Consider the following 27,327-nt stretch of genomic DNA (forward strand, 5'->3'; position numbering starts at 1 on the left):
GAGTGCACCTAGAGGTTTGTGGTACATACACAAACGTACGCTTTTTTTCCAAGTATATTTTATTTCTTGACAAACATGACGCTTTGTAATCGCCGTGTTTCTCTCCTCCTACCCATTATACAATACTAAATGATTCATCATTCTTTGAACAAATCAAGCTGTTTCACACCTGCCATGCATTTGTACCGACTGTGCTCTTCCCTCCACTGCTGCAGTCCTCCAGGTAGAAGTCCTTTTTTTTTGAGCCGGAGTCTCGCTCTGTCACCCAGGTTGGAGTGCAGTGGCGCAACCTCAGCTCACTGCAACCTCCGCCTCCCAGGTTGAAGCGATTCTCCTGCCTCAGCCTCCTGAGTAGCTTGGATTACAGGCGCCCGCCACCACGCCCGGCTAAGTTTTGTATTTTTAATAGAGACAGGGTTTCACCATGTTGGTCAGGCTGGTCTCAAGCTCCTGACCTCAAGTGATCCACCTGCCTCGGCCTCCCAAAGTGCTCGGATTACGGGTGTGAGCAACCGTGCCCGGCCCAAAGTCCTTTTTATACTTCAAAAATTCCCACTCAGGCGAACTTCGGGCACCTTACCCCCAACCCCATCCCAGTCTGCCCATCTCTACTGTTCTCTTCCTTCTTTGCACGAGTTCCTGTTGTGAGTTGCCCCTTGTTCACTGAGGTAATGTAGCCAAACAAGGTTAAAGAGCCCCCAGTAAAGCCATATCCTGGGGTAACGTCTTTATACAATAAATTACCTACTGTAGAGAGTGATTTTATTTTCTACTGAAACGCATGCAAAAATCACAATTAAAAGGTTTTTACCCCTCGACTTCTACCTTGCCCAAATAACAAAAATATAGCCAGGATAACTGTATTTTTTAAGACAATCTAATTTACTAAATTTTTCCCTCTCAATAATCAACCACACACATCAAAGATATCTTACTTTTCAGTTCAAACCAAATAATATGCATTAACTTTACAGTCCTGTAACTTCCAAATGTGGGTGCTCTTGCTACTTCCAAACCCCCATCACTTATCAACAGGTTGGATTCCAGCTAGGGAATAACAGGGTATTTTTAGATTGTTCAATATTCAGCTCACCAGCCATAAGACCATTTCTTCTCTGCGTGTGGCCTAGTTCTTAGATATAATTGCCTTCTTCCCGAGGACACTTAAGAAATAGTTTAATTTTCATGAGGGGCAAGGGCTTCAGGAAGAGTCGTTCCACAGGGTCCCTGGAAATGAAACCTGAAACAGAAGAAGCAAATACAGCAGTTATGAACTACACATTAGCAAAATAAATGCCCTACTTCAGCAAGCACTGATTTCTTAAGTGATATCCAAAGTAAAACCCACATTCTCAAGTACGGCAGATTGAATTTTTATGCCCACTTCTTTCATCTAGTTTCTGACAACTCCAATTATAACACTTCACTATGGACTGGCCTCTGTTACTATGGGAATTTTGAGAAGCAATTGTCTAGAATGTATGTGCCATAAAGAAGAATTTTATTTCAAGGCTTAAGAGACATGATTGCAAAGTGTATTTTGTTTTTTCAAATCCTGAGAACCTGTGCAAGTGAAGTGTATTTGGGGACTATATTGTCAAACTCATTGAAATTGTAAGTTTAGAATATACATATATATGTGTTACAGATATATTTTATATAGATATATATGTTTTATGTGTATATATAACGCATGTGTTTGGCATGTATATATATACACACACTACTTTTCTGTGTATTTATATACACACACACACAGAGAAAAAATGTTTTTTGTGTGTATATGTATTTTGTGTTACATATATATATATATATATAAAACATTATAGCAGCATTCGCAGGTAGTACTGAGGACAAGAGAAAAAAATACTTGTGCACATCAGACCACCAGGATTTCGGCTGAGTCAACAAGCCTCTCAAACCACCCGTTTGATTTTGATGAGCCTCTGAGCTGTAGTTAGAAAGTAGAAAAAAGAGAAAGAAGAAAAACAAAGGAGAAAAAAGAAAAATCATGGACTTTTGTTTCCTCCAAGGAAAACCACTTTGGGAAGGGGGGGAAAAAACTATGAATAAGAAGCAAAACCAGGACTTTCTAGTGCATTACTAATAAGAAAACCAGTTGAGCACAATTAAAAATGGAAAAGGCATTTCCTCAATGCAATTCATTTATATTATTTATTCTTGACAGAATACAAATCGTGACTGCCTTAGCCCTCAAATGCCCTGTTCTGTCAACAGAGTGCCACTTAATGGATAGCCCAGACTACACGGTATCTCCAGGCCGTCTACCCTCACCGCCCACTGCCACATGCTAAGCACTGACTTCCAGAAAGCTCCTGGCCAGTATGTGGTTATCCAGGAATTACCGCCAGGCGTGGGGAGTGTTTAGGGAATTCCCAGATCCTCAGTTGCCACCTCTTCTCTTACTTAAGAAAATGATCTCAAGTGCCCCTTTCCACATTCACCTTTCTTCCACCTTACAAAAGCAAGCTGCACCCCTCACCCATCTCAAATTTTACAATGATACCTCATCCTCAAGTGTGAAAACATATGGGGTGCCAAATAGAGGGGCATCTGGAATACCAGTGTAGCTCTGACACATTCATATGCAAGTAGGGTGCTTTCATTCTTGCTTTCAATAAAGTTGAAAGAGGGTCCAAAAGTATTTTCAGTGAACAGATCGCTAAATATGATACAAAATTACTCTGTGTATTCTGGCATATAACTTGGAAGGTGGTCCAAAATGGCAAGGCTATACCAACATTTCTTTCATGGCCGGGCACAGTGGCTCACGCCTGTAATCCCAGCACTTTGGGAGGCTGAGGTGGGAGGATGGCTTGAGGCTAGGAGTTTGAGACCAGCCTGGGCAACCCAGCAAGATCCTGTCTCTACAAAAAGTAACAGTAAAAACAGCCATTCGTGGTGACACGAGCCTGTAGTCTCAGCAACTCAGGAGGCTGAGGCAAGAGGATCACTTAAGCGAGGAGTTCGAAGCTGCAGTGAGCTGATTACACCACTGTACTCCAGCCTGGGTGACAGAGGGAGCCCCCATCTCTTAAAAAAAAAAATAACTCCCTCATGCCCAGAGTTTAGGTGGCCCAGGTCTCTCAGCACTTACATCTATAAAAAGCAAACACTGGAGGGGCACGGTGGCTCACTCCTGTAATCCCAGCACTTTGGAAAGGCCAAGGCAGGTGGATCATGAGGTCAAGAGATGAAGACCATCCTGACCAACATGGTGAAACCATCTCTACTAAAAATACAAAAATTACCTGGGTATTGTGGTGCACACCTGTAGTCCCAGCTATTCAGGAGGCTGAAGCAGGAGAATTGCTGGAACTCAGGAGGTAGAGGTTGCAGCGAGCCGAGATCGCGCCACTGCACTCCAGCCTGGCAACAGAGCAAGACTCCGTCTCCAAAAAATAAAAGCAAACACTGAACATTCCAATTGACATTGAAAAAGTAAAACTTAGCTTTGCTGGTCAAAATCTGCCTAGCGATTCTTTGGATTGGAATAAAAGACATGGGTAGAGCCGGCTGTAAAGTTAATAGGAAACAATGTTTTTCCCCCTAGGATAAGCTGCAAAATGTCTTAATTCCATTCTTTGAGTGACTACTGCCTTTTGACTCACTGAAGAATTTTGTTCCTTAATATTATAAACTATCAGAAACTTTGCTATTAGAAATTATTACAGTAAAGAATGAAATATTCCTCTAGCCTTGAGGATCTATAAGTCACTTTGATACCGAGAAGCAGCCTAGATTTCCAACCCAGGTGCAGAGCTTCAGATAAGGGGTTTCTGGACACAACATTCCACATCTGTCTAAACTCTGTATCGCAGTTTCTGGGGAAATAGGACCCTGGCCTACTCCGCCAGCCAGACATGATGCTGACCCCTTTACACTGTACAGCCCTGCTAGTTGCTTGAGTTTCTCAAAAAGGACTTCATTTAAATTTCACTTAAACTCTACCCTCCCCCAACTGCTTTAATAAGTCTACCTTTTCCTTTGTTAGGAAACACACCTCTCAATTCTACTGAGGTGCATTAAAGTCAATAAACCTGATCTCGACAGAATACTGGTTTGTTTATGGTGACTGGAGGAGGACTGGGCTAGAGCAAGAGGAATTGTCTCCTTCCAATAGTATGTAACACTCAGCCATAGAGACATGGACCAATTCAAAGTTGATGTCCCATTCAGCTATTAAGAATGTATTGCCTGGCCGGGTGTGGTGGCTCATGGCTATAATCCCAGCACTTTGGGAGGCTGAGGTGGGCAAATCACTTGAGGTCAGGAGTTTGAGACTAGCCTGGCCCCATCTCTACTAAAAATACAAAAATTAGCTAGGCGTGATGGCACGTGCCTGTGATCCCAGCTACTCGGGAGGCTGAGGTAGAAGAATTGCTTGAACCCAGGGAGCGGAGGTTGCAGTGAGCTGAGACCACACCATTCCACTCCACTCTGGGCGACAAGAGCAAAACTCCATCTCAAAAAATAAATAAATAAAGAATGTATTTCCAATAAAATTTTACTTGTTTGGAATTGTGAATCTAAACATGTATATATTTTGTTTTTACAATTATGCACTGCAGATTACCATAGTGATAATTCTGTCTAGAAAACTTTTTAATAAAACATTTTTTAACATTTAAAGGAAACAAAACAATTAAATAATTCATGTGATATTTTGTTGCAGAAGTGTAATAGGGCGGTCAGTAAAAGATTTTCTTTTTTTTGAAGACAGTCTTGCTCTGTCGTCCAAGCTGGAGTGCAGTGGCACAATCTCTGTTCACTGCAACCTCCGCCTCCCAGGTTCGACAGATTCTCCCACCTTAGCTTCCCAAGTCACTGGGATTACAGGTGTGGACCACCACACCTGGCTAATTTTTGTATTTTTAGTAAAGATGGGGTTTTGCCATATTGACCAGGCTGGTCCCGAACTCCTGGCCTCGAGTGATCCTCCGCCCCAGGCTCCCAAACTGCTGGGATTACAGGTGTGAGGCATTGCACCTGGCCAGTAAAAGATTTTCGTGCATAAAAATATATTACATTAGTATAAATTCTGTAGTAGTGATAGAATGGAACTACAAGTTCAAAGAGAAAAGAAAAAGTGTTAAGTTTTCAGTTGTTAAGGAAGGGCTTGTATATTTATTTTATAAATGGATGGTGGTATGTACCAGATAGTTATAACATTCAGATTGGACTGGACACATTTAAATCAATGACATGGTCGTTTTTATTTTAAAATGTCAGCGTTTTGGCTGGGCACAATGGCTCACGCCTGTAATCCCGGCACTTTGGGAGGCCAAGTCGGGCAGATCACCTGAGGTCAGGAGTTTGAGACCAGCCAGGCCAAAATGGAGAAACCCCGTCTCTGCTAAAAAGATAGAAAATATTAGCCGGATGTGGTGGTGCACGCCTGTAGTCCTAGCTACTCGGGAGGCTGAGCCAGGAGAATCACTTGAACCAGGGAGGCGGAGGTTGCAGTGAGCTGAAATTGTGCCACTCACTGCACTCCAGCCTGGGTGACAGAAACAGACCCTGTCTCAAAAATAAATAAAATAAAACAAAATAAAAATAAATAAATAATGTCGGTGTTTCCAATGCACTTGGAATCACATCTCCAACTATAATATTTTTGGTTTGAAAAACCTTAGATGTCAACTTTTAAAATGTGAAGGGCATACATGAGCAATATTTGAAAACCTCTTTTCTAGCACACCCGTGCACTCTGCCTGCCCCCACCAGGACTACAGTGTTAGTTCCAAATCTGCTCACACCACTTTTATTGGTTAATGTAGTCATCTCGCTGAATTTAACATTATGTAATAAACTGCAAAAACAGAGCTGTTAAAAGTTATTTCTAGGACAACTAGTTGAATGTTTGGGAAAGACATGACATACTGAGTCACTAAATATAATTCTGTTAAATTAGGTATAGGTGTAAAAAAGGGGAAGACTGCTTCACATTTTTCTTTTCCTAAGATCTTGCTCTGCTTTAAAAGAAATTAAAAAAAAAACAACAACAGACAAATATCGAAAACCAGAAGTTGTAATCCAGTGTTTGCCAAGGTTTCTTGGTAAGAATCACCTGGGTCATTTGCTAACTAGATAAACAGACATGTCCTCCTGAAAATTCTGATTCAGGAAGTCTAGGTAGGGGCCTTGGGATCTGATTTTCTTGGTTGCCTGTTTTGTTTTATAAAATAAGGGCTGGAGTCATTTGTATCTGCAGGGATATTTGGGGAACACGAGGAAGATTATGGATATGATTTATGCAAGAAAGTGAGCTTCAGCAGATCCCTACTTAAACAAAAGGCCTTTAGCTCTATTTAAAAAAAAAAAAAAAGCAGGCCAAGTGCAGTGGCTAATGCCTGTAATCCCTGTACTTTGGGAGGCTGAGGCAGATGGATCACTTGAGGCCAGGAGGGGCCAAGGCAGTTGGATCACTTGTGGCCAGGAGTTTGAGTCCTGTCTGACCAACATGGTGAAATCCTGTCTCTTCCAAAAATTAAAAACTTAAGCCAGATTGGTAGTACACACCTGTAATCCCAGCTACTGGGGGGCTGAGGTGGGAGGATTGCTTGAGTCCGGGAGGCAAAGATTCCAGTAAACCGAGATTACACCACTGCCCTCCAGCCTAGGTAACAAAGCAAGACTCTGTCTCAAAAAAGAAAAAAGGAAAAAAATAAATAAATAAATAAAAAAGAAAATGATGGTACATTTATGCTTTCAATCAAAATGTTTAAAGTATGTCTGTGTCCTTTTCTATTGGTCTTGTTTTCAGCGGCTTTTTGAATGAACAGACCAGCTACGCCCTGACTGCATGGACTAGGAGGGCTTCCTACCTGCCCTTGTCAGCACAGCCAGGGAGAGCTGGACTTCTCCAACGAACATGGCCAACCAGAGTGCCAAAGAAGTGACCTCTTTGCACCCTAGATAAGTAACTATGTAACCACAACAATCTATAGACGTCTTTTCTACCTAAGAATTCCTTAGACTTCCAAACTCCACCAGCAGATAGCTTTCTTTGGGCGTCTTCCCTCCCCAGGGCCCCCAACTCCATGACTTTACTGCTCGCCCCTCCTGGGCCTTCTCCTTCCTCCCTCCACTCCAGCCACGCTGAGGGGCCTCTGCTCCAGGTGGTCCCAGTGTCTGGAAAGCTCTTATCCCAGATCACTTCTTCGGCTGCCTCCTTCACCTCCTTCAAGTCTTTGCTCAAATCACCTATTAATGAGGCTTGTTCCGACTGCCCAACCCCCTCACACACTAATTTTGAGACAAGAGTCTGGCCTGTCACCAGGCAGTAGTGCAGTGGTACACAACTCCATCTTCGCTTTGTGCGATCTCTCAGCACCTGCTCATGTGCTGCAGAATTTGCACCTTATGTGTCTGCCTTCAGTACCAGAATATAATCTTCCTTTGATAGATTTTTGTTTTGCTTACTGATATATCCTATCCTAAGTACTTAGAACAGTGTCTGGTACATAGTGGATACTTATAAATATTTGTGGACTTTGATTAAATTCCAGTGTTTAGAGAAATTCAAAGATCAAGAGGGCACAACATAGTGGCTGCAGGGCATGGTGGGCCGAAGGTGCTTGGAAGGCCCTGCTCACCAGCACCAGCTCCCTGCAAGCGGCAGTCCCATTTTTGCCTCAGTGAATGCACAAATCCCTATAAGCCAAGGCCCCCGGGGGTTGAGTAACAGTTAAAACACTGAGGTTTAAATTCAAAAATGCCTAGGGTTTACTGGAATAGTCAGGGTTTATCAGAAATCACCCAATACAAGCATCGGGCATGGGGAAAATGATAAAACCAAAACTGGAACTAACACCTTGAAAATATAAATACATTCCTGTGGGAAGAGAATTCTATGCCTTTGTCTCTAGATTAGAACTGGGGCAAAGAATCTGAACAACTTGTGCAAGGCCTAAGGTGTCTTGTGAGATCCAAATCCTTATTAAAATACAGGCAGCATTCTAGCCTCCTATTCAGGTAACAAAGAAAATCAGGTCAAAAGTAGTAGGGAACATTATTTTATAATTTTTTTCTCATTAACCTAGAGCAGGGGTTAGAAAACGTCTTCTGTAAAGGGCCACACAAGACATATTTTAGGCTTTGCAGACCAGCCAGTCTCTGTTGGAACTATTCACCTCTGCCATCCTAGTGCAAAAGCGGCCATGGACAGTACACAAACATATGGCCACAGTTGTGTTCTAGGAAAACCTTATTTACAGATACAAGTGGTGGGCAAATTTGCCCACAGGCAGTAGTTTGCTGACCCCTGACCTAGGGTAAGGTTCAACCGAAATCTGGTAAGCATGAAATATGAGAGAAAATTCTGCCCTTCTATCTGTGTTTTCCCTCCCCAGGGTCCCCAACTCCATTACTTTACTGCTTGCCTCTCCTGGGACATCTCCTTCCTCACTCCACTCTCTGTGAGGAAGCTCTGTGTTTAAACAATCCTCTCAGCTGCTCCTGGGTTGGTTTCTGCCTTTGAAAAATTGAGTAGAATGAGATGACTCTTCTAAACGTCAGCTTTGATGACATCCAGAAAAAAGCACTGCTGACTTCATTGATCAGATGACAGTTCTTGTGATCAGTCTGGTTGATAAGCAGCTTGTCAAATTGATAAGAATTTCTAACTAGCAAGTAGCCTGTTTGTCAGAGACAATCGTACATTTTCAAGACAATATGAAGCTGAAGAACTTTGGCTGAAGTAGCACCCGAAGCACAGACAAGGTTTTAGGAGGCTTGGCTTATACAATGATATATATTACATGCCAAGAATCTCTTCTGACCTGGCAGGAAAAATCACCAAGTTCAGTTTCTTTCATGTGAAGACAGCCACCATAGGCAAGGGATGCCGCAACCCTGCTGGTCAGACCATGGCACGGGAGGTGGGGGCCAACCCGAAACTTGGGTTGTGGAAATACTCCAGTTTTATTTTCTTCTTTTTCTCTATCTGCATTTTCTTGATTTTCCACAATGATGATTTGTTTTCATTCTTTATTTTTTTTTGAGACGGAATCTTGCTCTGTCACCCAGGCTGGAGTGCAGTGGTGCGATCTTGGCTTATTGCAACTTCTGCCTCCTCAGTTCAAGCGATTCTCCTGCCTCGGTCTCCCAAGTAGTTGGGACTACAGGTGCCTGCCACCACCCCCAGCTAATTTTTGTATTTTTAGTAGAGACTGGGTTTCACCATGTTGGCCAGGATAGTCTTGATCTCTTGACCTCGTGATCCACCTGCCTTGGCCTCCCAAAGTGCTGGGATTACAGGTATGAGCCACTGCATCTGGTCCTTGTTTTAATTCTTTATAATCATTAGAGATGAGATGACTGAAATTTCAAATGACTGAAAATAAACCATATTAGAAGAACCAAACAGGAGACACAGCGCATGTCCTGCTTCACAAAGTTTATCCTATCCTACTCTTTGAGTTTTCTGATGGTCTTTCAAACAGACAGGAGGCTTGAACTACCTAGCTGTGGTATTACTCTTAGTCATGCTAAGTGGCCCAACTGCTATACATATGTGCCACAACACAAATCAGAGGGAGGCCCAATGTGCATTTTTCAGGGGATAAGTTAGAAGATAATTTAATTTTTTATATAATAGCTTTATTGAGATTTGATTCACATGCAGTCCACTCATTTCAAATATATAATTCAGGGGCTTTTAGTGTATTCACAGAATTATACAACCATCAACACAATCAATTTTAGAGCATTTTTAACAACCTCAGAAGAAAACTTGTTCTCATTAGCACCGATTCCCCATTCCTCCCTACCCCCGGACAAAGCAACCACTCATCTACCTTCTCTCTATTGATCTGCCTATTCTGGATATTTTGCACAAATGAAGTCATACCATGTGCGGTCTTTTATGACTGGCTTCTTTCACTTAGCATAATGTTTTAAAGGGTCATCCACATAGCAGCATATATGGGTACCTCATTCTTTTTATGACTAAAAATTAGTCCATTGTACAAACATACCAAATTTTGTTACCACGTTTTCCATGAACAAGTTATGAACATTTGTGTACAAATTTTTGTGTAGATGTATGATTTCATTTCTAGGACTTTACCAAGGAGAACTGCTAGATCACAGAGTAACTCTACATTTAACTGCCACATTGTTTTCCAAAATGACTGTGCCATTGTTCATTCCCATCAGCCATGTATGAGGGTTCCAATTTCTTCACCAACATTAGTGATTTTCCTTTATCTTAAAAATCATAGCCACGCTTGTGGCTGTGAAGTGGTATCTCACTGTGGTTTTAATTTGCATTTATCTAATGCCTAATGATACTGACCATCACTTCAATATGCTTATTAGCTATGCATATATATTTGGAGAAATGTCTTTTCAAATATTTTGACCTGGTTTTTAACTGGATTGTTTTTTATTATTTATAGTTGTAAGAGTTCTTTATGTATTCTGGATACAAATCCCTTATCAAATATCAAATATTAGACTTACAAATATTTTCTCCAATTCTATGGGTTGTCTTTTTACTTAATTGATGACACCTACTGGGTTATAAAAGTTTTAAATTTTGATAAAGTCCGATTTATCCATTTTTCTTATGTTACTTGCATTTTTGGTGTCATATCTAAGAAAGCTTTAACCCAAGATTACAAAGATTTATTCCTACATTTTCTTTTGACATTTTATACTTTCAGCTCTTACATTTAAGTCTACAATCCATTTTGAGTTATTTTTTTGTGCATGGTGTGACCGAGGGTCCAGCCTCATTCTTTTGCATAATGGTATCCAGCACTATTTCTTTAAAAAGACTGCATTTCATCAAATTGGCTTGACCCTCTTTTCAAAACTCAATTGTCCATTAATGTGGGCTTATGTTTTATTGTCTTGTTTTGTTTTTTACTGGACTCTCAATTCTATTCCACAGATTCTATATATCTATCCTATGCCAGTGCCACACTGTCTTGATTACTGAAACTTTGTATTAAGTTTTGAAATTGGGAAGTATGAGTTCTCCAACTTCATTTTTCATTTCATTTTGGCTATTTTGGGTCCCTTGCATTTTCATATGAATTTTAGATTAATCTTTTCAATTAATTGCTGCAAAAAGCCAGCTGTAATTTTGATAGGGACTGAGTTAATTGAGCTCATAGATCAATTTGGGGAGCACAGCCATCTTAATCATATTAAGTGGTCCAATCCATGAACATGGGATATGTTTCCATTCATTTAAGCTACCTTTATTTCAACAATGTTCTGTGGTTTTCACCGTACAAGTTTTGCGTAGGAGGCAATTTTTTTAAAGGCTATCTTCTTAGTTTCTACTACTCACGCACAAATGAAGAACTATGGATCAAGAACACAGGCTGTAGCTAATCAAAAAGACACACACGGAAAGGAAGAGGCCCAGAGCCCGCTCACTCACCTGAGGAGGAGTCTACTTAAGTGTCTGTGGCCCTTTTTCTTTCTTTTTTTTTTTTTTTTTTTTTTTTTTTTAAATCCCAGCAAAGAATTTGAAGAGTGGTTCCTATTCTGGCACACTGGAATCACCTAGGAAGCTTATCAAAATGATGATGCTTGGGCTGCAACTCAGAGCAATAACACTGAAATTTCATGAGGTGGCACCCAGGCATCAGTATTTTTTTAAAATGCAGCCAAGGTTGGAAACTGTTGATTAAAGTAATGATAAGATGTTTCAATGAAGTTTTCTATTAAATTTATTTATATTCATTTACTACTTATTTATATTCTAACTTATTCAAAAGTAATTAACTAGATGGACAAGAATTAGAAGTAAAGGCAAAAAAAGTAGAGGTGAGAAAAAAGAACAAGGGACTGGGCTTAGTGGCTCACACCTGTAATCCCAGCACTTTGGGAGGCCGAGGCAGGTGGATCACGAGGTCAGGAGTTCGAGACCAGCCTGGCCAATATGGTGAAACCCCGCCTCTACTAAAAAAAATACAAAAATTAGCCAGGAGTGGTTGCACGTGCCTGTAGTCCCAGCTACTCAGGAGGCTGAAGAGAATCACTTACATCTGGGAGGCGGAAGTTGCAGTGAGCCAAGATCATGCCACTGCATTCCAGCCAGAGTGACAGAGTAAGACTCTGTCTCAAAAAAAAAAAAAAACAAAAAACAAACAAACAAACAAAAAAAAAACCAGAACAAGGATGAAGACCTAAAACAGCCCAGAATAAGACTAAAAATGCACAGTATGATGGTCTATACTTTCCACCCAAACCTGGGAAGCAGGATCAGTGTCATATATGGCCACAGATACAAATAACCTTGGCAATTAGACCAAAGGGGAATCTGCCAGGTGGCCTCCCAGTGAGAATGGCAGGTGATGAGGCTCTGCAAGGGCATCTCCCAGGCTCACTTGTGGAGCATCTGGGTAACTTATAACTAAAGGCCATCACTAAATCTAGCTTAAAGATATAAGGGAAAGCAAAGCCTAAGCAATCAAAGAAGAGTTTTCAAAACGTAAACAAACAAAAGTCCCACAGTAAATTTCACATACAGTGACAGAGCTATCCACCTTAGTCTATAATGAATGATTTTGTTCTTCCATAAAAGCAATTGCAGATCAAAAAACAAAACAAAACACAAACCCTGTGTCTTTTTTAAAAATTAGGGGAGTAGGTCAACTATGTTGAGAGGACCATGTCTGCACCTGCCTCCCACATCTCCCTCTCCCACCAGGTATCCCGGTACCTGAATCTGTTCGTAGCTGGGGTGGTCTCCATGTTAAATTCAGCCACTGGCACGCCCCTCGCAGCCACCTGGGGGGCAAACATGGCTGCTGGGTACACCACAGAGGAAGTGCCCACCTACAAGACAAGCACATGGAGATGCACAAAGGGCCACACAACAAGGAGAAGGAACATTTTTTCAGAAAATACATAAACTCAGGCAGGTCTGTGGTGCAGGTGTGAGAAAAGACAAACAGTATGGGGTAAAACAGAGTGTCCAAGGAACAAGGGAAAGTTAAGAGGTGTCCTTTGATCAATCACTAGAATCGAGAAGAACATGTGACATGAAAAGGAGAGTTGTGAAAAGAGCGAAAGAGAAATGACTCCATCAATATATTTTGGGGGTAATTCTGGTTTTGTTTCTGCTTTTCAAAGTTATGCAAGGCTGGGCATGGTGGCTCATACCTGTAATCCCAGCACTTTGGGAGGCCCAGGCAGGTGGACCACAAGGTCAAGAGATCGAGATCACCCTGGCCAACATGGTGAAACTTCGTCTCTACTAAAAATACAAAAATTAGCTGAGTGTGGTGGTGTGTGCCTGTAGTCACAGCTACTCGGGAGGCTGGGACAGGAGAATCACCTGAACCTGGGAGGCAAAGGTTGCAGTGAGCCGAGATCGAGCCACTGCACTCCAGCCTGGTGAGAGAGTGAGACTCCATCTCAAAAATAAATAAATAAAAAAATACAGTTATGCAAATGATCCATAACTTTTTAAAACATATTTTCTACTTTTTTGTTAAAGGTAGAAAATACGAAGAAAAAACATACGTGTCATCCATAGTCTTACTCCAAGATAATCACTGTTAACATTTTCATGTATGTCCTCTTAGGTTTTCTCTTATAAATATTTGCTTATGAACATTCTTTTCAGGGAGGAGAAGACCATGACCTGTTTTGTAAACCAGCTCTTCTCATTTAACAATCCATCATCAACAGTGACACTCTTCGGACACTGGGAAGAACTCTTTAAATACCGGCTGAATGAATACGCACCACAAGAAAGTACCTCTGCTTTTAAAGACATGTCAACAAAATTTGGAAATATTCATACAATTTGTCCTATTAATCCCACTTTTAGAAAATGTGTCCTAAGGAAATCATTTGAAGAGCACGCTAAGATTTCTATGTAAGGATATTCATGGTAGCATTGCTTAAAATATCAAAATTTGAAATAGCCCAAATGGCTTGCAATAGAGAATTAGCTAAATATATCATTCCTAATCCATATAAAACACCATGCAGTCAAATGAAAGATGATATTGATTTAGATGTACTGACATGGAATATGCTAAGTGAACTGCTGGGTGACTCGTTTCCAAATAGAACGTGTGTCATGATTCGGTTTTGAATTTTAATTAATACGTGTACATCTGCGTAAGAAAAGGTTTAGTCCAGAGGTGGGCAAACTTATTCTGAAAAGGACCATACAGTAAATTTTTCAGGCTTTGCAGGCCATTCAGTCTCTGTCACAGGTACTCAACTCTGCCACTGTAGTTTGAAAGTAGTCATAGACAGCTGTGCAGAAGAATGAGTGTGGCAGAGTTCCAACAAAACTTTATTTGCAAAAACAAGTAGCAGACCCAATTTGACCCAAAGGCTGCTGTTTGCTCACCCCTGGTCTAGAAGAAAACATACTCAACTGCTAACAGTAACTATTTCTGGACAGCAGGATTATGGGCGATTTCAGAAATACAGGAAATTTCCTCTTTATAATGTGATACTTTTTTTGCATATTCTCAATTAAATTTAATCATGAGCATATATTATTTTAAAAACCAAAAGCATGTTCTTTTCTTTTTTTTGGTGGAGCTGGGGGAGACGGCTTTGAGATGCCCAAGATATGGTCTTGCATAGTTTCCTATTTTATTTTACTTTTTTGAGATGGAGTCTCCCTCTGTCGCCCAGGCTGGAGTATACAGTGACTCGATCTCGGCTCACTGCAACCTCTGCCTCCTGGGTTCAAGCAATACTCCCACCCCAGCCTCCCAAGTAGCTGGGATTACAAGCGTGTGCCACCACGCCCAGCTCATTTTTTTGTATTTTAAAAGAGATGGGGTTTCACCATATTGGCCAGGTTGGCCTCGAATGCCTGACTTCCAATGATCCACCTGCCTCAGCCTCCCAAAATGCTGGGATTACAGGTATGAGCCACCACGCCTGGCCCATAGTTTCCTATTTTAATAGAAATTATCACTCATTGTTTCTCAGTTTTTTTATATGATACCACAAAAACTTCTCAACATACATTTTAAGGAAAGGAAGAAAGGGAGGAAGGAGACAAGGTAGGAAGAAAAGAAGCAAGGGAGGGAGGAAGAAAAAGAGGAGGGGGAAGGAAAAAATAACAACAAACTCCAGTCCCGTCTTGGGGTTAGGGAAGGACATGACTCACCACTAGACATAAGTCGCAGTGAGCGAGCTCTCTGTCAACCTCCTCCAGAATGGCAGGATCCAGGTTTTCTCCAAACCACACGACGTGAGGTCGCAGCAAGCCCCCGCAGCCTGCCTCTTCACACCTGGAAAGATGGGATCCTTAAGCCAACCCTGAGCTGAGTCTGTCCAGCTGGATTCGAGGGAGGCCAGGGGCTGCCCGAAACCCAGTACGTCCAGATGGGTCACCTCTAATGCCTCTTATTCCCTATGCCCTCCCTCCCAGCCCATATAAACTTGCCTTGTGTATGAAGCATCAGGTTGAACTGGCCTTCTTTTTATCTTATCTGTTTATACTTAAAGTGCTGACATACTGTTTCAGCCAAGCTTTCCCAGTTCCTGCATTACGCTCACACTTGTGCTCACAGCTCCCCAGACCTGGGAGTCACACTGGACTCAGATTTGCCTCCCACCGCAAGCATCCCCGATTTCATCAATGACCTCCTTTCATGTTGTCTCAGTTCACGTCTCTGGCCCAGTATGTAGCCAGCTCTCCTGTGTCCATTACCAAATCTCTCATCTTTCACTCCCTCGTACCTTGGGGTCATCTTTTATACACTTCCGAAAATCATCCTCCCAAAGACCATTTTCATCATAGTCATCTCCTACCTCGGAGGAATCCTCCAGGTCTCCCTATTTCTTCAGAAGAAAACTTTAAAATTTGGCAATTAAAACCCTCATAAGGAAAATAAGAAAGGTTCCATGGTTAAATAAGCCAGTAAAGTATTAACATACATATTATAACCACTTTTTAGAAGGCAGCAATGTGGATTAAATGCTCTGAAAAGTCCTGCAGCAAAGCAAACATATTTTAACTTTGTTTAGTCTAATATTTCCATATTTATTTGAGTGCCTAACATGTTTTTTCAAGTAATATCCGTCAACATCACATTAAATTAATGTTCTATGGAATACTTTTAGAAGTGCTGTTTTATTTTACTTTAAAAAACAAAACTCTACTCTGGCCAGGTGCAGTGGTTCACACCTGTAATCCCAGCACTTTGGGAGGCTGAGGTGGGCAGATCACCTGAGGTCAAGAGCTTGAGACCAGACTGGCCAACATGGTGGAACCTCGTCTCTACTAAAAACACAAAAATATGCTGGGCATGGTGGGGTGCCCCTGTAATCCCAGCTACTTGGGAGGCTAAGGCAGGAGAATTGCTTGGAGGCAGGAGAATCGCTTGAACCCAGGAGGTGGAGGTTGCAGTGAGCCAAGATAGTACCACTGCACTCCAGCCTGGCTGACAGAGTGAGACATCATCTCAAAAAAAAAAAAAAAAAAACAAAAAACCTCTAATCCAATTACAGATTATGGAAGTGCTGTTTTAATGTCTGGTTTTGAAAAATGGGCATAAAAATCTTCCTTTTTTTTTTTTTTTTTTAAATCTACGAACATTCTGTTTAGTCTTGTAACCTCTCCTATTCAGGTCCTTTGGCTTAATAATGCCAGCAATGTTATTTGACCAGTCACAGGTCAGCTCCTGTGCTTTCTGTACACTGCGTAACCACCTGTCACACAATAGCTTCAGAAACTTTCCCGACCTCAAATGAACCCACCAGAACACAAAGTGAAAAGGGGTTGGAAAGAAATCATTCTTTTCATCCTGATTTGGTTCATCCTTTGTCCTTTCACTTTTGGTCTCAGAGGTCAAGGCTAGTTTTTACCTTTGTGCACTTGGTTTAAGAGGCATCTTGCCAAATACATGTTTAGGTTTCAATGTCTATTTTTTTTTTTGTAACCTGGAACACTAGTACAAATCAGAGTTTTTTACCCACCGGGGAAGTTTCTCAACTGGGATGCTGGCATCTTGAGTTCCAGGTTCTGGAGCACTGAAGTAAATAATATTAGACAAGAAAGATTGTTATGGCATAATCAAAAAATAAAGAAATAAAATAACTCAGTTTGTATATTTGCCTGGCAATATGTGATATAAAACTCCTAAGTAATGTATGCTCACTTGGAAGGGCATTAGAAGGAAGGTCCCCAAGCCATTAATTTCCAGTGGTGCTGGGCATAGGGGCTCATGCCTAGAATCCCAGCACTTTGGGAGGCTAAAGTGGGAGGACTGCTTGAAGCCAGAAGTTCAAGACCAGCCTGGGCAACATAGTGAGACTCCATCTCTACCAGAAATACAAAAATTAGCTCAGTGTGGTGGTGCGTGCCTGTAGTCCTAGCTACTTGGGAGGCTAAGGCAGGAGGACTGCTTGAGCCCACAAGGTGGAGGCTGCAGTAAGCTGTGATTGTACCACTGTATTCTAGCCTGGGAAACAGAGCAAGACTGTATCCTCTGCAATCACATTATATGGTCATATACAATTTACACTACTTTAAAATGGCTCAGTGGAATTTTTCTCAATATTGTGTCTACCCTCAAATTTTTTCCTCATTGTAATAATAGCACATGTTCATCACAGAAATGTAGGAAAATTCAGAAAGATATAAAAAAGAAATTAAAAATTACCCATAATCCCACCACTCCTGATATTCCTTATTAACATTTTGTTGTATTTTAACTATATACAGATATACAAACTCATTGTGTGTATGTGAGAGAGAGAGAGAGTGTGTGTGTGTGTGTGTGTGTGTGTGTGTGTGTGTGCGCGTGCGTGTGTTTTAATACAAAGCTGGGATCATACTGTACAAGTTCAGGACCCTGTGGTTTTCACTTAACACTGTAAGTTGTGAGCAAAATATTTCTTTTATCACATGGCTATATTCAGTCTTTTTTGATTTTTGTGGGTTTTTTTTGAGACAGGGTCTCCCTCTGATACCCAGGCTGTAGTACAGTGGCAAGATCTCGGCTCACTGCAGCCTCAACTTCCCAGGCTCAAATAACCCAACCACCTCAGCCTCCTTAGTAGCTGAGACTACAGGCATGTGCCACCACACCCAGTTAATTTTCGGTTTTTTGTTTGTTTGTTTGTTTTGTTTTTGGTAGAGACAGGTGTCTTGCTATGTTGCCCAGGCTGCTCTTGAACTCTTGAACTCAAGCAATCCTCCCGCCTTGGCCTCCCAAAGTTCTGGGATTACAGGCATAAGCCACTGCACCCAGCCTTGTATTTAGTCTTATTTCTCATAAATATCCATGGGAATCTTTGGTGAGTGTTCAATTTCCTCACATTTATATTCAACCTAAAGGAGAAAACAACATATACTTATTCTGTAGTGTGGTATAATTACCCTCTTCCTGATAAAGCTGGACAAATTGGACTTCTGTAATTCTCAGCCACAACTCCACAAGAGGTACATCGAGTTTTAAATAAGCTACCTGAAAAATACATATGAAGCAAGCCCAGAATTTAGGATAATCAAGAGCAACTGTCTCAGTGTCTAAAAGGGACATACTTCATTTTTTGGTCTCATCCAGTTACCCAGGCTGGAGTGTAGTAGTACGATCATAGCTCTGCAGCTTCCAGCTCCTGGGCTCAAGCAATCCTCCCACCTTTGCCTCCTGAGTAGCTGGGACTATAGGTGTGCACTGCCACACTGAGCTATACTTCAGTTTAGCAAATGGGCCTACCCTAGCTTTCATGGGAAACAGAGAGGCATGCAGTACTCTTAAGCCAGTCAAGAGCATATGCCCTCAAGGACTTTAAAATCTGGAGGATAAATAACTAACTCTCTGACTAATGTGCTGCCAGATGACCTTGGAGTGGTGTTCAGGTGGACAGAAGCGGCCAACAGGGTAGAGGGAGCTTGATCTAAATGTAAGGACATAATTTACTGATATAACTGATAAAGGTCAATGGTGTGGGATATGTTTACAAAATCTTAACTTTGATTTCAGAAAGCTTGAATCTTTTATACAAAAGCAGCTCAATAAATAAGTAATCAACTAATAAATGAAAAAATTGTTAATACTAGAGACCACTTATTGAGCTGAAGCAATCATGGTGGCCACAGTTTATGAAATGGTGGCCAGGCACCTGGTGCCATGCAGAGCCCTTTAAACCACAGTGGGCATGCACTGCTCTGTTCTGCCCACCAGTCCTTCCTTGGGGAGTGCCATCCCTGCTCTCTCCCATGCTGAGCCAATCGGGCTGTGGGTCACATCCCAAATACAAGCTTGACCACATGCTCCACACAGGTCCCATGTGGTGCCCATCCCTCTGCAGTCTCATTTGGTCAGAAGGGTGGGCATGTGGACCAAGAAAGCCCACCCAGAGGTTTATTTTCTCAGCAGGTGGCTGAGCTGGAGAGCCTAAAACCATCAGAGGCCCTCTCCCCCGGCACGTTGAGGCAAATCAGTTGCAGAGGGAAAAGGGAGGTCACCTCAAAGAGTGAGCAAAGCTGAGAGGAGTGGGACAGAGGCCAGAAGAAAAGATGACATCAACTGCACCCCAAGGGTCCTAGGTTTTGTGAGCCAATACACCTATTTTGTCAGTTTTAGTATAGACATTTTTTCCATTTTCACATCTCTGAAATTCAGATGTGTCCTACCGTTTACTGGCCAGATGAGAGTGTGACCTCGCCATCATGCTTGCAAAGACTTGTTGAAGGAGAACACTGGAAAGTGGGGTGACTTGGTTGTTATTCTCCATGGCCTGACCGGGCAGATACAACCTCTGGATACTTCCACAAACAAACCATTCAAGGGCCACTTCAGGGAAGAAAGCAAGTTCTGGCTGTGTCTACAGTCTTTCCACTGACACCTTTTGGTAAGATCATGAAAGGCTCAATAGCGCACCTGCGGAGTGTGTGTCAGGAGCTTGGACGAGAATCCCAGCTATAACAGAGGGGCATTCTCTCAAGAAAGGCTGCATCATCCATCTCCTGAGGTACAGAGTGTAAAACTGCATGGAAAACACAGACCCATCCACGCTCTGAGTCACTCAGAATCACTCAGAAGAGCTAGATAACGAGAAATATTTGGACCAGTTTATTATACTCATACTTTATGTATGCCCAGAAAGATAAAATTTCTAAAGAAGGGGTCTAAGTTTTAATAAGCTCTTTCTCTAAGTATAAAATAACAATTCTAAGGGATAACATAGTATATCATGGTTTAGGCAGATTATATTCTAAGTGCCACATTAAAAACATGATGCATCTTAAAAAAAAAACCTTCATCAGACAGAAGATGCCATTGATTTTTTTTTAACCTAGGTTAGAACAGAGTTCTCATCATTTGAAACTAAAAAAAAAGTCCTAACACATATATATGATCTTATTTAACCTTCACAACAATTCTGTAAAATAGGCATTGTCATCTCCGTTTTATGCCGATGACTAGCCCACATTCTGACATTGCAAGGAAATGAGCAGAGACACGTGGAAAGTGGCTCAGACCCAGCAGATGTAGGTACCAAAAAGATGTTCAGTTAATAGGTGGCTGACTGTTCCTGGCACACAAGAGAAACAGGGTCGAAGTAAGTAGTGTCTCCCTGTCTTTATCAGGGTGACCTAAGTAAAAGGAGGTAGCTTCACCACACACACCCAAAAACAAACAACCCCCCACTGGTGTACTGCCTCTGGAAATTCTACACTTAGAAATGCATTCTTGGCTGGCGCAGTGGCTCACATCTGTAATCCCAAAACTTTAGGAGGCTGAGGAGGGAGGATTACTTGAGGCCAAGAGTTCGAGACCAGCCTGGACAATATGGTGACACATCTCTACAAAAAAAATTTTTTTTAATTAGCTGGGCATAGTGGCATGGGCCTGTTGTCCCAACTATTCTGGAGGCTGAGGTGGGAGGATACCTTGAGACTGTAAGTTCAAGGCTGCAATGAGCTATGATCAGGCTACTGCACCCCAGCCTGGGCAAGAATGAAACCCCCATCTCAAAAAAATAAATTAAGAGAAATAAATTCTTAAAACATAAGAAATGCATTCTTGGATTTGAATGCAGACTCTTTAAATGCAAGTGGCTTTGGGAGAAACCCTAGTTTGCCCATTATGACCATGGAAGAATGGATGTATTAGATTTAGGGTGATAGCAAAGAAGGGAGGAACCAGAAGACAGAGTGAAGAGGTGAGGGGTCACCCAGGACAGAGGAAGGAGGCCATAGAGACCCAAGACAAACTCCACTGACATCATAGGCTAGGTGGGGTTGGTGCAGTACCTGGTGCTGAGCTGGCAGCTCCCTGAGGTTCTAGGGCAAGACAGAAGCACAGTCTCAGTGGGGAGTGTCCACTGGGGCAAAGACAGGGAGAGGAGACCCCTAGATGCCACAGCCTGCCCCTGCCCGATCCTGCTCAAGCCCTGGCTGTTCAGTGGGCCAGGCCTTCTGTTCCTCGGCTCAGTGAGGCCATTGTCTCACAGCACTGCACCCCTCTATAGAGGCAGGGGTCTCACAGCTGTGCAGCCCAGCGTTCCTCCAGTGTAAAAGGTACTTCAGCCACCTGGGCTCATGGGAAAATGCAGATTCTGATTTGGTGGGTTTGATGGGGACTGAGATTCTGCATTTCTAAGAAGCTTCCAGGGGATGCCAAACGTTGCTGGCTTTCAGACCACACTGAGCAGTGAGGATGTAGGAACTACCAAGTGAATAATGTCAGTAGGTCGGGGCTCCTCCCATGGCCAAAGGCAGCTGCCGAGGTGCCACAGGGCACTAACATGTCCCAGAAGGAAATGCCACAGCATCCTAAAGGACGAGATGGGTGTCCGTAGGGAGGGAGGGAAGCCAACAGAGGTGATGCTGAAATGGCAGGACAGGTGTTCTAAAGCTGGTTCCCTGAACATGAGGCTGGGGGTACCTCACCATGGATCTCCAGAAGGTTTTTGGTGCCAGCCTTGCGGTGCAGTTCATCGATGTTCTGGGTGATGACCACGACTCGCCGGCCCTGCTTGCCCAGCCGGGCCTCGCACTCTGCTATGGCACGGTGCCCGGCGTTGGGCTCCTTGCTCACCATGACCTCCCGCCGGTAGTGGTAGAACTCCCACACCCGGGACGGGTTGTGGGCAAAGGCCAGGGGAGTCGCCAGGTCCTGCGGGTGGGAGAGGAGGTGGGAGTGAGGGAGGCAGAGGCAGCCAGGATGCTGAACCCTGGGCACAGGCCCTTCCTCCCTAAGGCAGAAACAAGCAGCATTGGGAAGGTGCAGGCTGGAGGTCGAAGCACTAGGTTCAAACAACATGGCAGATGCCACGTGGCAGGGCCTGGGTACCAGCCTATGTCCCCATCCTGGGACTGCCTTGGGACCTTGGAGAAATCAATTTCCTTAGTGACAAGGCAGGGAGGATGCAACCTATCCCATTCCCCCCCCAAGTAAGTTGTGAACATAAAGTAAAGTAATACGCAGGAAGGTATTTTGGGTCAAATCCCCTTTTTCATGGAGTTCTAAAACATGAAGTGGATCTCATTTTGACCTACACCCAGGAAAAACATAAAATGCAAAATGCCCATTGAGGTCTAATGACCATGGTTGAGAAACTCAGTTTTTATAACTATAGCTATGGCTCTACACATGCACACAACTACACACATCTATACACATGCAACTATACACACAACTAAACATACATACACACAACTACATGCACAACTACACACATACAACTATACATATACACAACTACACACACACAACTCAACATACACACAACTACACACAACTCATACATACGCACTACACATATACAACTCAACATACATACACACAACTATACACACAACATGCAACTACACACACACAATATACACACTACACACACAGCTAAACATACACACAACACACGCATAACATACGTACACACTACACACATTTATATACACACACAACTGCATACACATACACACAACTAGACATACACAGGACTACACATATACAACCACACACACACTAAAGATACACACACAACTACATACACACAACTAAACATATATACAACTACACACATAAACTAAACACACAAACTAAACATCTACATATACACTGCACACACACAGCTAAATACACATGACTACATAAACTACACACATCTACAAACACAACTGCACACAACTACACACACAACTAAACATACACACACAACTACACACATACATACAACTACTTACACAAACTAAACACACACACAACTATACACATCTACATATAAGCTGCACACACACAGCTAAACACACATATACAACTACACAAACTACACACATCTACACACACGGCTGCACACACACGACTATACACAACTAAACATACACACATACACACAACTACATACATACAAGTAAACACATACACACAACTACATACATACAACTAAACACATACACACAACTACACACATATAAACTATACACACATACAAACAACATACAACTACACAAACTAAACACATAAAACTACACACATCTATATATACACTGCACACACATAGCTAAACACATCTATATACACATACAACTGCACACACACACAGAACTATGCAAATTAAACATACACAACTACACATATACATACTACATACACACAACTAAACATATACACACAACTACACCCACAACTATACACACATACACACAACATACACTCAACTACACACACTATACACATCTACACACACAAAATTGCACACACACAACTACACACACACAACTAAACATACACACACATCTACATACAACTGCACACACACAACTAAACATACACAACTACACACATCTAAATACACACAACTGCACACACAACTAAACATACACACACAACTACACACATCTACATACACACACAAGTGAACAGACACAACTAAACACACAACTAAACATACACATACAAAACTATACACATCTACACACACAAGTGCACACACACAATATATACATCTAAACACACAATAACACAACATACACACAACTAAACATTCGTAACTACATATATCTGTCAATACATACACAACTACACATGTCTACACACATGCACAGCTACACATACATGCAACTAAACACACAACTACACATAAAAAGTGTATATTATATATAAACAGAACAGATAAAATACACATACTTCAGATACGGTTCTAGGGGAGACAAATCTCCTTTCTGAAAAAGGAGCCGAGCAGAGGCTGAGCTGGGAGCTGGCAGGGAAAGGCATAGGGAACTTGCAGCAAGGACTGAAACGTTCTGTTTCTTGACAGTGGAGGTGGGGGTGTTATACGGGTGCATGCACCTGTCAAAACTCATCAAACTGTACACACAATGCACATGGGTGGATTTTATTCTAAGGAAATTCTGCCTCAATAACAATTTAAAAAGAAGCATGGCTTCTCTATGAAGGAGATGCTTCCTACACTGAACACGTGTGCATTTCATTCCACTGTAAAGGCCCTGCTGCTTGGGGGCAATGTCAGCCTTTGCCACATGAGGGGTTTGCTATCCATGTAGAACACATAGCCTGGAGCAGTTTATAGGTGTCACACGAACATGTCCACAGGCGTCCTTGGAAGGAGGTTGGAGTCAAATACATACTGTCTACTTCTATGCTTTGTCCACAAACTCTGAGCTTTTTTGGACACAACTAAGCGCCCCTCTTCCGAGCTCCTCCCACACCCTCTGACCTCCCACCCTCTGCTGCTAATCAAGGAACCCTGTGGTTCCTCTTACTTGCTGGCCCCTAATGTTCTCTGCTCTCTTTTCTCCCCCACTTCACCTTTAAGGTAACAACTCCCACCCTTCACCTAGAGCGCAGAAGGCAGGAGGCAAAACACCCAAACATCTGCCAGCCTCAGCTGCTCAGAAGAAGGAAAGGGCAGGTTCATGAACTCTATATTCAGTGAGAAATAAGCTACTAACCCCGGAAGACATGTATTGTAGTACTTATTTATGACTGCTTTCATTCAACCAATGAAGATCTATTAAGCACCTATAATGTGCCAGAGTTCTGGGAGCTGGAGACAGTGCAATGAATAAAACAAACAGAGGCCTGGTGTGGTGGCTCATGCCTGTAATCCCAGCACTTTAGGAGCCCGAGCAGGCAGATCACCTGAGGTCAGGAGTTCGAGACCACCCTGGCCAATGTGGGGAAACCCTGTCTCTACGAAAAATACAAAAATTCGTGGAGTGTGGTAGTGCATGCCTGTAATCCCAGCTACTAGGGAGGCTGAGGTGGGAGAATCACTTGAACCTGGGAGGTGGAGATTGCAGTGGGCCAAGATCATGCCATTGTACTCCAGCCTGGGCAACGAGCAAAACTCCATCTCATAAACGAACAAATAAACAATTCCTTGTCCTTCAAAGCCAGGGATTTCCTGAGCCAGTGGGATAGGAGAGCACAGACTGCAAAGGGCCATGAGGGAATGTCCTGGAGGGACAGAAATGTTCTACATTGTGATTATGGTGCTGGCTACACAACTATGTCCATTTGTCAAAACTCACTAAATTGTACACTTAAAATTGGTGACTTTTACTTTATGTATACTAGATCTAAAAAAACAAATTGAATTTAAAAAATCCACACCTTCACAGAACTTACATTCTGAAGGTTTTCCTATAGATTTTTGAATATGGTACCCTAATCCTTCAATAATCAACATTAGTTTTAAAATGAAAAGTTCACAGAAACTTTGTCATACTTAAGTTCAATAACGTTAGAAAAGTAATGAAAGATGCTAACCATGGTTTTCCGATTTCAATTTAACACAACTATTAGGAGAAACTGATATCTGAATTAATGCAACCTATACATATCTAAAAAGGAAAGTAGCAGCCTTACTTAAATTTTCTCTTAATCATAGGAACTTTGTGTTTATGCCAAAAGCAATGGGACAATAGGGACATAGTTAACTTCCAAACAATTTCCCCCGGGTTTCAGGGTTCGGTATAGGATCTGAGTCAAACTCTGTTACGGTTTCATTTGAGAGAGGCTTTTAATGTTCTGGAAACATTACTAACCTGGGCTTGCCATTTTCTCCAATAACCTCCAGCTCCTCTGAAAGTCGGAACGCCACTTTCTGCACTAACACCGGCCCCTGAGATGATGACTATGTGTTTTGATTTTGCAAAACACTTCCGAAAATCTGCCATACCTAAACAGAATAAAATCTTTATCGGTCCAATGTACCATTTGACATTTGTACCCATATCAATTGTCTAGATCTTGAAACTTGACCTAGTGTGAAATCATACTTTAAGATAAACAAACATCAACTCCTGTACCATAAAGACACCATCCCGTGAAGGCCTGCTGGGTGAGTGTACAATATTTTAAAGAAGCAGAGGCTTTGGGCACACAAAGCTGGCTTTGCATCTCAGTTCTGCCTCCCAAGCAAATGTGTGATCTTATACAAATTACTTAGCTGTTTCCATCCTCTGTTTCCTTAGCTCTTTGAGGTGCACAGTAGTGCTTCCGTAGAGCAGGATTTTACAAAGTTTAAAAAAAGCCTAGTAGGGGCTGGGCACGGTGATTCACACTTGTAATCCCAGTACTTTGGGAGACAGAGGCAGGCAGATCACAAGGTCAGGAGTTCGAGACCAGCCTGGCCAAAATGATGAAACCCCGTCTCTACTAAAAATGCAAAAATTAGCTGGGCATGGTGGTGGGCGCCTGTAATCCCAGCTACTTAGGAGGCTGAGGCAGGAGAATAGCTTGAACCAAGGAGGCAGAGGTTGCAGTGAGCCAAGACTGTGCCACTGCATTCCAGCCTGGACAGAGCGAGACTCCATTGAAAAAAAAAAAAAAAAAAAGCCTAGAAGGAATCCATCTTCCTTCATAAAAGTAAAAACAAGCCTGTATGATTGTGTGGGTGCTGAGTTGAGGCCCACTGTACCCCAAGGCCTATCCTTCCTCCCTAAATTCACCTTCCCTTTGGGGATCTTGCTAATTTCGGCTTCCCTCAGCACAGCAACTAAAGGAGAGGACAAGGGCCTTATTTGAAGACATGTGGCCTTCTTAACAACTCAAATAAGAGCCAAACTTTTCAACAGGACACTGCCAGAGACTTGGGGTAGCAGAGGGAACTGAGAACAGAGAGTAACACTAGAGGAAGTAATTGTGGACACAGACCAGGGTTCACCCTCCTGTCCTAGAATTCCAGGCAGCCCCCTGCCTGAACACAGACCCACGGAGGCAGCAGCTACGATGGTGAGGACTCCATGCACCACAAGTGCTATGCCAAACACTTTACATGGATCACAAGGTGGGATGCTTTCCCCTGAAACAAATCTCCTCATCCCAGAACAAGAAGCAGGAGCCAGACTTGGAACTCATGATGGGGGAGCTGCCA

The 27,327-nt window shown here is 42.4% G+C and overlaps 1 protein-coding gene across 6 annotated transcripts in view; it reads right to left on the minus strand.

Moving 5' to 3' along the window:
- Positions 1–750: 750 nt before the first annotated feature.
- Positions 751–27,327, minus strand: part of SIRT5 (sirtuin 5) — a 74,479-nt gene continuing 47,902 nt past the window's right edge. For 5 of the 6 annotated variants that reach the window (XM_032247676.1, XM_032247673.1, XM_032247674.1 and 2 more), the window contains exons 3-9: positions 25,997–26,130; positions 21,875–22,100; positions 18,353–18,440; positions 16,948–17,001; positions 15,134–15,257; positions 12,707–12,822; positions 751–1,240 (exon numbers count right to left, since the gene is read on the minus strand). In XM_032247676.1, the coding sequence (XP_032103567.1) occupies positions 1,177–1,240; positions 12,707–12,822; positions 15,134–15,257; positions 16,948–17,001; positions 18,353–18,440; positions 21,875–22,100; positions 25,997–26,130 (806 nt within the window). In that variant the 3' untranslated portion in view covers positions 751–1,176. The remainder of the gene's footprint in view (positions 1,241–12,706; positions 12,823–15,133; positions 15,258–16,947; positions 17,002–18,352; positions 18,441–21,874; positions 22,101–25,996; positions 26,131–27,327) is intronic. The other variant, XM_032247677.1, reaches the window with a different exon arrangement.

The sequence above is a fragment of the Sapajus apella genome, unplaced genomic scaffold (assembly GCF_009761245.1).
Source record: "Sapajus apella isolate SASKATOON/1434 unplaced genomic scaffold, GSC_monkey_1.0 scaffold63, whole genome shotgun sequence".
Lineage (NCBI taxonomy): Eukaryota > Metazoa > Chordata > Mammalia > Primates > Cebidae > Sapajus > Sapajus apella.